General features: G+C 42.0%; 2 protein-coding genes across 8 annotated transcripts; both read right to left on the bottom strand.

Moving 5' to 3' along the window:
* Nucleotides 1–1,197: 1,197 nt before the first annotated feature.
* Nucleotides 1,198–11,049, bottom strand: LOC120898507 (putative gustatory receptor 2a). 7 transcript variants are annotated; one of them, XM_040304456.1, is made up of 10 exons: nucleotides 10,726–11,049; nucleotides 8,742–10,634; nucleotides 8,334–8,496; nucleotides 7,906–8,239; nucleotides 7,556–7,821; nucleotides 2,668–2,824; nucleotides 2,169–2,348; nucleotides 1,824–1,892; nucleotides 1,651–1,737; nucleotides 1,198–1,565 (listed from the first exon to the last, which is right to left on the bottom strand). In XM_040304456.1, the coding sequence occupies exons 4-10, from the start codon at nucleotides 8,233–8,235 to the stop codon at nucleotides 1,458–1,460; spliced, it is 1,197 nt and encodes a 398-aa protein (XP_040160390.1). In that variant the 5' UTR covers nucleotides 8,236–8,239; nucleotides 8,334–8,496; nucleotides 8,742–10,634; nucleotides 10,726–11,049; the 3' UTR covers nucleotides 1,198–1,457. The 7 variants fall into 7 exon arrangements, with proteins under 7 accessions (XP_040160390.1, XP_040160389.1, XP_040160391.1 ...); XM_040304455.1 differs by lacking the exon at nucleotides 8,334–8,496; XM_040304457.1 differs by lacking the exon at nucleotides 8,742–10,634.
* LOC120898512 lies at nucleotides 3,979–4,767 on the bottom strand. Its single transcript, XM_040304465.1, has one exon. The coding sequence runs from the start codon at nucleotides 4,647–4,649 to the stop codon at nucleotides 4,005–4,007; it is 645 nt and encodes a 214-aa protein (XP_040160399.1). The 5' UTR covers nucleotides 4,650–4,767; the 3' UTR covers nucleotides 3,979–4,004.
* Nucleotides 11,050–11,176: the final 127 nt, after the last annotated feature.

Here is an 11,176-nt window from a genome sequence, read left to right as displayed (position 1 = left end):
TAGATGATATGCAATTTTCTGAACCACCAATTTTTATTTTTCCTTAAATCATGACTCTTCTGCTATCAACCCCCATGTTGTGCATGGTTAGCTGACGGTGCAGCGTGAAATCGGGTACGATCTCAGATAAGGACGATCCGGACCACAAACCAGCAGAGGGAGCAAGAACAACCCAGTCTTCAATTCAATTCCCAACCTCGACCATTACTGTCCTCATCATTTACCACAAATGGTCTTTTCTGTTCAACCGACTCCCGAATGAATCGGTTAGAATAAATAGAATATCATAAGCTTTATCATAACATAAAAAAATGAGAGAAATGACCAAATTTTATCGAATATCTTCAGGGCAGTAGGACAGCAAAGGACAGAACAAAAACTATTCCGTCATAAAGCATGCTGGTGTAATTGAAATACATTTTCCTCAGTCATCCTACTTGTATCTTGGAAGCCCGTATTGTTTAAGCATCAAGGAGTCCTCAAATCGTTTACAGTACTGAAATCGATATGTTTTAATTTAATTTTTCACCGAAGTACAGGACAGTCGGTCAGAATCAGTCGATTTTCGTATTCTCCTATAATTGAACAAGTTTGAGTACACTAATTTAGCAGAAATTTTCCATAAAACAGTGTGTGTCTGTGTGGGTTTGTGACGATAGAACATTAATATCGATGTCTACTTCTTAAAGATTCTTGTACCAACTGAAAGTTAGATACTTTAATAGGATGCTACGATAAACCCTTCCAACAGTTCCAATAGGACACGTTTTTCGTCACCATGATGTCACTATGTTGCTTTTGTGTGCTTCGAGTAGTGCTTAATGGTTTCAGTGCCAAATTTTCAAGCTTGACAGTGCGTAAATATTTGCCAAAAGAAGCAGCAATTGACTTTGAAACCTAGCTGTTGTTGATGGTTAATTCAAATTACTACCATGGCGCCATCAACCGCCTGCACCTACCATGCTCCTGTGCTAGAACTTGGGACATGAAGTGGTTTTGCTAACAAGTAGCACTCAAACACGTTACTGAGAGCACAAACAATGACCGTTTTATGCTTGCCGGCAATTGTGAGTAGGTGCAACGCAGAAGAAAACAACGATGGAGACGCCTAATGGCTGGTGGTTGCGTGTCTAGATTGTAGACAAAAGGGAGGCGCTTGTGAGGAAAGAAAAGTGCCACACAATATACTACACCAAGTTCACCAAACTGGCTCTTCAGATTAGCCCTGTTTTATTTTTTGTTTCATTTCAGCATCAAAGTAAACACACACACACACACACATACACGCACATGCACGTTAAATCAGAGATTCTATGAACGCTTCGTCGAAGAGCTTTAGCAAGAATGTTTCCTTCTACGACCAGAATCACTTGTCCTAGAAAAGTTTGCTACCCACTAGATTCAGCGATGATGATCAAGTTGCTCGTCTTTTAGCGTTGGTGTCGATACGGCCAGCCTTAGGTGCTGCCTCGGTACACTGCCGTGGCGTTGACATTGACCAAGTTCGGAAACGAGACATCGAATTGAATTAAGATGATGAGGTACGTTGCTGTGGCGCCAATCATCTGCAAAAATAGCGCTTACTTTAGTTTAGGTCTGTAGATTAAGACTAACGGGAGTCCATTATGAAGGGCAAAGACGCTTACGTACCGTGTACCAGAGTGTCCAATCGTAAACAAACAGCCCGCACGTTATGACTGGGCTACGATGTAGCAGCTGCTGTGAAAATAGGTTCAACTGACGAGAAAGATAAAGAATTAATATTATCCACGCACATGGTACATTGCTGGCAGCATCGTGTTTGCACCCTCACAACACTATACCTCATTTATCACTGCCGAGGAGGACGAACAGTTGATGGCTTTATGTACTAGGATCCCGATTCGTTTGCCCTGAAAAAGGAGTGCATTTATGTAAGAACAACAAAAAAAGACTTGTAAAACATAAAAAAAAAACTAAACAAACATGGTGTACTGGCAATTAGTTATTAATTCGGATAAATTAGGAATCATTGGAACTAGCTCATGTTCCTCCGAGTCAAATTCCACACTCAACGCTCTGCTTAAGACAAATTAATCACCTTTGTGCCTTCACCGCTTGAGAAACGAAACAAAAACCTTCGCAAGTTGCTATAGTAACGAAAGTCTTGGGCATTGGAGATGTCTTACCTCGCGTGTTATTTTGCTACCGACGGCAATGAAAAACAGGACAAAGAAAAGATAGTACATGTACCAGATGAAGTTCAGCACTCCCATGTAGAACAGCTCGTTACGATAGATGAACGCCCGGAACAGTCCGAACGAACAGACGACTCCGATGACGAAGCACAATCCAACGCAAAATGTGATCTGATGAATAACAATGCACACGACGACATCGAAGGAAGCAGCAGACGCACGACGTATCCAGATGAAAATAAAGAAACAACACAGTTAAAGTGGCAAAAGTTAGCAAATTCGTGACCTACACTGTTGTGTCGTCGGCGTGTTCATGTACTGTTGTGCTCAAGCGTTCGGACACGCTACGCTTCGGTAAGCATTCTTTCAGACCTGCCGAAACGTGTCCTTATGCTTTGTTACGGATTTTCTTCATCTAGGCACTCAGCAGGGAAGATCTCGTTCGGGTCGCCAACGAAATGGGACAAAATTGCCAAGAGGGCAGTCTTACCTGCACTGAAAAGCAATAATTAACGAGCTCGACCACGTCGTTCAGTTTGTCGTGAAGGATCTTGATTTGCTTCAGCACATTAATCTGTTCCTTTTCGCTGCATATTGCAAACTCGCTCGGATTTCCCACGGCCGACGGACTCGTTGGAAAGTACATTCTGTAAAGAGAAACCAAACAGCGAGAACGATTCAGTCACGTTGCGGAATGCTTTTCTTACCGACACGCGCGCTGTTCAATGCATCTGTAATGGATTTTCGGTTTGATGATGAGAGGAAGGGTGGTAGTTGAACTTGCCAACCTAATTGCCATGGCCAATCGTTGAAAGCGCACCAGCAGGAACCAAAGCACGATGGCGAAATAGCTCGTGATGGTGGGAAAGGCGGCATTGTAGTAGACGAAGGAGAACATGTTGTAATACCATCGACCGTCGAAGTTGGGCTGATTATTCAGGACGGTAATTTTGTACGCATAGACCAGTGCGGACGTTACGAAGATGCCGCTCAGAAAGCACACCATGCCGGCAGTGATAAGAAAACGATGCATCCGGTAGTTGATCCTCACTCCGACCTGTTGCAGCTCGCGATCAATGTTGACGAACGCCTGGAACAGCTCCCGCAGCCGATGACGATGGAGAAAGTTTATAAGCATGGTCAGATGATACACTAGCGTCCCCATCAGGTACGTGAAGATGCGACTGTTCACAGCCAGCGGAGATGACTGGAAGCGGAGCATGTCCTTACGAATTTGCCGACAGGGCCCGTTAATGTAAAGCGTGCCAATGAGCAGCAGAATGATGACGTTGAGCACCGAAAGCAAACGCCTGTTGGAGGCATTCGAAAAGAATGGTGTCAACCCCAGACACTTCAGCAACAGCAGAAATGGCTGGAAAGCTTCGATGGAGCTAGAGGTATTGAATTTTTGCAGCACTTTATACACCATTTTGTAGCACAGTCTTGAAAAGCGATACTGTTCCGTTCGTTGGGCTCACACAACGTTCACTGACATGTATGCAGGACCGGTAGATTTGGGAACGAACGACACCATCAACCGTGGCCGGAACAAACTAAGGTGTGGTTGATTATGTTACCTGTCTCGTAGCATGTGTATCAGTTAATTGTATCAGTTATATTAGTATTCCCTATTTACTTTTACCAAACAGCGCCACTCCTTTCCCAGGATGGATTGCTCGTTCTGTTCCTCAAACGAGTCAATTTATTTTGTTTGCCCAATGGTAAGGGGTGGCTACAATTCTTCTTAGTTCTCGGTTGCCGTGAAAATGAAGTAGGGTGAAAGCGAAGTTGCGAATGAAGGTTGGGAGCAATTTATAGCTCTATATCTTACCTGAACAAATTGTTTAGGGCAATATATCGTGATAGTACCAAAAACAGTGTCAAAATCGCCTGAGCCCAGAGATGAACGTACGAGTAAAAGTACAGAAACCGGACTAGATTGAACGCATGCACCTGTACTCCAAAACGCGGTAACCAGCGTTCTACGAAGCCCGTCATTGACACAAACATGAGTGGATACACCAGCATGAGCCAGCGCAGATGCCGTGCAAACCTTTGCGTTCCAAAGTAACCAATCGAGCCCTCGGAAGCATGATTTGTGTTGAGAGTTACTAATGCACTTGACACTTCGTTAAGAGAGCCGAACAATTGATCCACACTATTCTGGTTGATGTAAGAATGCAATAGAACGGCCAGCACCGTCAAGTAGCGCGACACGAAGTAAACATCGTGCATTCGCGACGTTATGAGAGATCCCGAACCGAGCTTGATCGTTTCCAAATCGAGAGAATGAAATAGTAGCAGAAATCCGTAAAAAGTGGCCGAGAACGCTATGGCCAACAAATTACACAACTTGTAGCCCAGTAATGTTCGTTTCCTACTACATGTCACCGGTGGATACAGTCCAAGACACTTTACCACCAAAGTAAAGCACTCGAAGGCCTTTAGTGCGTCCTCGTTCGAAGTCAACATTTCACTGACGGCGCTATGCAAACTCTCAATAGGATCTTCAACCCCAACAGCAGCTGTCCCCGAAATGTTTTTTTCATTGTAAACAAAACCTTTATTGACAATGTCCGGCTTAAGCAGTAATTAATTAATTGGAACGGTTGATCAAATTTCACCTACCTGAATGCTTGATTGATGGCGCAATATCGATCGTGCAGTACCAGCAAAAATAAGAGAAATTGACAAATTTGTAACAAAAAACACAACCCAAACATGGCAGAAGGGAGAATTTCCTTCAGCGATGGTTCGATGTGAGGTACAAGCTCCAAAATCAATGGCAGGTGTATAGCGAGTAGTAACATGTACGATGTCACTATACCAACCGCCAGCATTGACACTTTCAGATGGAGTTTTCGATGGTCGATCGGTGAACTAAATTTGCTCAACTGTACATCACATTCATGCAGGGTTTGTAAAATAAAAGATATTCGGTGTTTTACAATCCACGCAAACACAATGGCAAATACCATCGTTAGATACTGACAGCTAAGATTGATGCACTCTATGGTACCAATGATCAGCGATAGGTGAAAATCGGTCACATTAGCTACGAACAGGAACGAGTACAGGGCGTAGGTATACATTCCACCATACACTAGCACATAGCAAAACTCCAGGTAACGATTCACCGGTTTCATTCCTAATCTGTACCCGAAAGGTGCCAATCCTACACACCCAAGCAGGAACATAAACGGTTGCACCGTTTCGTATACACTGTTCACCGAAAACCAACGCATATTGCTACATTTGCTTGCTAGCTAAATTATGGATCATCGCCTCGTGGTACACACTGCGTGTTATCCACCTTCAATCAAACTGAACCGAAATGCCTTTGCCTTTACCACCGAAACATCCACATTGCCATTAGATCACTTGATCCAAAATAAACAATAGCACTATAGAATGATAAACAATGATTTTACCATGCGCAGAAAACGATGCGCAAGAATAAAAAAACAAGAACAAGAGGTATTCGTGGATGAGAATTAACAGCCTGCTTTCACTCACACGTTATGCTACAGCTTACGGCAAAAGGCAATTAATTATTATGCTGCGCATTTTTCCCTTACGATTTTTCCTGTTGTGATACGCAGAAACGTTCATACATTGTATGGTATTTCTTACCCGAACAGGTCCTTCAGAGCTTCATATCGCGACAGGACCAACATCGCCGCCAAAGTCGCTTGTAGCCAGAGATGAACGTATGTTGTGAAGTACAGTAAGCGCACAAACTGAAACACATGGCCAATAAGCTGGTTCCAATTTAACCATTTTAGTATCGTGAACGTTATGGCGAGACAAACAAATGGATACGACAGGGAAAATACTCGTAACCCTTTCGCAAACCGGACCGTTCCGAAGAATCGTAGTTTGCTGGATACACCTTTGCGATTGGCAAGCAGTGTCACTGCGTTTGAGATGCTGTTCAGCGCCCGAAGCAATCGATTTATTTCGCCTCCATTGTTCAGAACGTGCACTTGCACCACGATAACGGTGATGTAGCGTAGCACAAAGTACAGATCGTGCATACGGGTAACAATAAGCGACTTTATGCCGGCCTTTAATACACCAGAATCCAATGAGATGCTAAACAGTAGATACCCGTAGAACAGAGTCGAAAGTACGATTGACAAAATGTTGACGCATCGATAGGGTAGACGTGTCCGTTTGCGATCGCATGATATGGGAGGGTTAACACCGAGATACTTCAACAGCACACTGAATGTCTCGTACGCCACCAGGGCGTCCTCACCGAATAACGACATCGAACAGACTACACATTTAGATCACCAATTCGTTGTAACTCACCTAAATAATTCATTAATCGTCTGGTATCGCGACAGCACGAGTAGCACCATCACAGTAAATTGTACTATTTGCAGAAGGAAGCAGAAACTCGATATCGCCAACGCCGCCACGTCGAGAGCAGGCGTGTCGAACGATTCAAGGCGTGACGTCACAGTTGAAATCGTCACCAGAAGGAGGAATAGAAACGATCCCAAAACAATACTACAGAGCACTGTCAGTAGGCGATGTTGTCTGTTGTGTTTGATCGGAAGCCGCAGGACGTTTAACTGCTCGTCAATCTCAGCCAATTGTACAAAAATCTCAAGCACACGATTTCGAAGCACTAAACCAAAAATGATCGCTACGTTTGTCACCATAAATTCACAAAACATATATCCGTTTTCCATGACGGCTACGATTTTGGAAATGTACAGATGGCCTGTATTTGTCGTAAAGAGGTAGCCATAGATTGCGTACGAGTATACACAGATAAAGCTAGCGGAGTAACCGAAATCACAATACAACTCTTTTCTATCGTTGGACGGCTGCGAGTTAAGACGAAATGGCGCCAATCCAGTGACCTTCAACAGGTAGTAGAAGGGACGAAATGTATCGTGAACGTTTTGAACAAGCAAACAGCTATCCATCGTTGGGAATGGCACACCTTAACGCGTGACGATGCAAACCATACTGAAACTGTAGAACGAAGCAACGGCGGAGCAGAATGTTAAACGTTAAACAAGTGCACGTTTTCGGCCAACCGGAAACCGACCGATCGATACACTGGACTGGAACTCCAAATATTACAAAGATGATGGCTATGGTGATGATAATATTTATTGTATACCATGGCTAAAGCCATCTTTGTTAACGCATCGAAGACGATTAATCAATCCATTAACAGCTACGATAAACAGATCTTTCAGCTGGGCTAAACAAACCATTTAAATATGAACGTGCTACTATAGAAGAAAAAAAAGATTCAAATGACACACTTTTTGTATTTTCTTGGATTTGACGGTTTTTGTTAGCGTTTTTTGTAATTTAATTTGCATTACATTAACATAATCTTTTATACGTACCGAAAACAGCCATTAATTAGCTTGTATCTTGTCCTAATTATTTCCATAAACGCGGTGCATTGCAACATCATTAATGCGTAGGAGTTGACGAATAGCAAATAAATAAACACGAACAAAATCTGCATGTTGCACGAGCTCTCATGAAGTTGACAAGTGATGATAGTACCATAAATGTAGATCAACAACACGATTGCGATCAGATAAACACCGGCCCAAACGTTTCGATAAAATCGGCGATGATCGACGTTGCGTTTCCATTGGCTTATCTATTCAAACACATGACTTAACTTAATTCAAACACATGACTTAGAACGTAGGTTACAACTCTTAAAATTGTACAACCGGTTTACCTTTTGATCCACGGCATGCAGCTTGTAGAGCATTTTTTCAATTTTGTCTCGCACTGCATAACCATTCACAACTCCATACATGGTGGTGAAAAAATTGAAAGTAAAATACATACGTTCGCCTTTGCCCTCGATCATCGATGCAGAGAATCCGGTGTGTTTTAGCTCGGACATGAATTTTATAAAAGCTAGTGTATATACCAATCCGAAAGATATGGTGTATAGTTTCGTCCGCCAGGTTCCGAATGCATCCCGGTCAGGTGTGTCTGCATCCAACTGTAGCCGGAACGGAGCATACCCGAACAGTCGTAGAATCCAGTACAATACTTCCATGGAACTGTAAACATTAAGTGACTCGTTTAGTAACATCACCACTGCGACACTGCGACGGTACATCCACCAGTCGGGACGGGTGTAAAATTGAGACTGACACTTTATCCAACAGTGGGTGTCTGCAAAGGAGGTTAATCGTTCCGGAAACTGCTCCCGATCATACCCGAGAATGGAGCCGACTTTCGCAATTTACCACGCCTCATAAATTAATCATACATGTCGTTTTACGGAACGTTGTAGAAACACAGCTCCCTAGCAGTCCTATAGATTGAAACATTTTTTATTTTGCTAATATGCGTAAAGCTTTCAATAAAGTAATGTTGTTGTTTGCAATTTCAACGCATTATTTTTAAGTAACATATACACATTAATTGTCGCTAATAGTTGTTGTAAATGAATCTATATTTTTCGTTTGAAGTTGCAAGATGGCAAGATTGTTGTTTTATATAGGGCAATTATAAGATAATTTTAGTCATTTTTATTTCAGCTATAAATAGTTAACATACCACTCACAATCCTTTAACATTTATCTCATCAATTGGTGACCAGTTGAAGAGTTTGAAACGCGCCGATCGCACCAACATGGCAATTGTTGTTGTGGCAACAAAGATAAAAAAAAACTTTTAATGTTTTTTCAACTGGCTGTAAAATGAAAACGGCAATTAGGCGAAGTTAAGCCGCTTGTTACATAGGCAAGTCAGTTGTCGCTTTCCAAAGCATTCTAGAAAAACTTAAGACAATTTTCATCATTGAAAAAAACAAAACCATTTGGCGAAACCGTTGCAGTGCAGTGCATACCCTGCACTGGGAAGACAGGACAGTAAATCACTCCAAAGGGGCGAAAGTTTCCGAGTTTTACACTCTAACCATTCTGCTAGGCATGACGATGTGAAACAGGATAAAGTTTAAATTGAATTCGGTCCCACTGTAATTACGACAACGGGTTGTCCAGAACAAAGATTCCACTGTTTCGAGAAGATTGTCTCAAGCCACATAGGAGAGTTGCGTAAGGAATTTTTAAATGCTCTTATTAGATTTCTTTTGAGCACAGGGAACAAGTTTTGTGCATATCAACTAATTACTATGTTTGGCTATGAGTTTAAGGGTCTAATACCACTGTAATAGTATTCGACATTCACCTAGCATTGTAAATAAATTCAACATACCAGTGACATTTAAAACGTTGCTTTAAATTGTTCGTCAATGGATGAAAATGTTGTTATCCTTCACTGATTAGAAAACATGCTGAATTTTTGTTTTATAAATGGTATCATCTTATTCAGGGCTGCTAATCATATATACCTTTTCATTCCCTATCAGTTCTTTGTGTTGGTATTTATCAATAAGAGAATAAGTTGCGATTAAATATAAAACGATACAAAATATATTACTGAATATGTTATTGTTATACGATTTGCATACATGTTGCCAAATATTCGGGGCAATATTAAATATTTTGAGATAGCAAAAACTTACTCTCTTAAACTGTTTCCTTCCCACGCTTTGCAGAAATCAATGATTTCAATATTTTGAAGCATATCACTTGACTGATCTACACTTCTGCTCGACTTGCATGTGATAACCCGGATAACGACAAAAATTGATTTGCATAAATTTGTGCTTCAATAACAACTCCAATGAGTTTGCCAACTGCCATGTGCCTTTTGCCCTTTGCCACATTCAATCGGGCCTTCCATGCCATCTATGGCATCGAGGCAACCATCCGGGAGCTCATTAAGACCCAATGTTCACTGAACGTCTTTCGCATTAACATCACCCCTCGGGTTACGGGAAACCTCGATGACGACGACACGACAAAGCACCGCAGAGATTGTCACAGCCATGGATGTTTTATTCAAGGCACCACACATCCCAACAGAAGTGCTTCCGAGCCCTTGGTTGCGATCCTTCCAATGAATACTACCGGCACAGAAAGTTTGTTCGAACGAGATAAGATCGTGCTGCAGTGGAGTGGAAAGTCGAACGCTAAGCAGTTGGGAAGTAGAAGGGAGTGAACCCGAAGAGGAACTACATAAATGGTACATTACAATTTAATCAATTATTCACTGCGATGAACTCGATTTCGATAATTCTCTTTTATTGTTCCCAGATGGAGAATTAGATAATGTTCTTATTTAAGCGCTTGAGCCACTTGACACCACTCCTACTGCTTGGTCCCACTTCATGACTCCACGAATGACAGTGACGAAATGAGAATTCCCCATACATTGACCGAATGGGACTGCAATTCTATTTGCATTCTCGCAAAACGGCAAACCAGTTTGCACCAACGAAACCAGGGAGGATATCATTCTCAATACTTTTCAAAAGCATTACCGACGGACAGCAGTCAATAGACCTAGCACTGTCGTCGGGCATATGCAAGCTGCATTGCTCTTCTATAAGGAGACACCAATTATTTCAAATCCAGTGAATGTCCAGTGCAGTAGGATTTCGCACATGTGTATAAATGAAGCATTTCACACTTACTTAACTGAGAATAATCACAACGATCGGATTCCCTGCCCTGCTGTGACCAATGACATGGCTAAAATAATTTTGCAGCGTGTAAAGATTTGTAACACAGGATAATCAGCTAACACGTACGTAGTACGTAAATGCTTCCCTTTGATTGGAGTGATGCACGGTAGTTGAAACCTACGCAGTTATCAGCCTTTCATCCAACAATCTATGCTTCTCGTAAGATCTACAAAAGTCGCACGTTCTTCTCGTTATAGAAAATTCCTTGTCTATAGACCTTGAATGCTTAAGCAATACTATTGCCGGATGGTAAATATAATCAAAATGTTGCCAGATAACTCTAGCTCACGCGTTTCTATACAGCGCTAATCCTTATCGCCTCAAAATGAGAGAAAAGAATGGAGCGCAAGAAAGTAAGCAGGAAGGAGCGTGGGGTAAACAATCGTGAATCTTGCTTATG

The sequence above is a fragment of the Anopheles arabiensis genome, chromosome 2 (assembly GCF_016920715.1).
Source record: "Anopheles arabiensis isolate DONGOLA chromosome 2, AaraD3, whole genome shotgun sequence".
Classification (NCBI taxonomy): domain Eukaryota; kingdom Metazoa; phylum Arthropoda; class Insecta; order Diptera; family Culicidae; genus Anopheles; species Anopheles arabiensis.
The sequence above is the reverse complement of the archived record's forward strand: the minus strand, read 5'-3'. Positions and strand labels throughout refer to the sequence as shown.

Excerpts from the sequence above, each read along its gene's own strand:
- LOC120898512 (XM_040304465.1), bottom strand. The coding sequence starts at position 4,649 with ATGTTGACTTCGAACGAGGACGCACTAAAGGCCTTCGAGTGCTTTACT.
- LOC120898507 (XM_040304453.1), bottom strand. The coding sequence starts at position 8,298 with ATGTACCGTCGCAGTGTCGCAGTGGTGATGTTACTAAACGAGTCACTT. Across the intron at positions 2,349-2,667 it reads ATTATTGCTTTTCAGTGCAG|ATCACATTTTGCGTTGGATT; the intron begins GTAAGACTGCCC and ends GTTATTCATCAG. Across the intron at positions 1,566-1,650 it reads ATTGGACACTCTGGTACACG|ATGATTGGCGCCACAGCAAC; the intron begins GTACGTAAGCGT and ends CTATTTTTGCAG.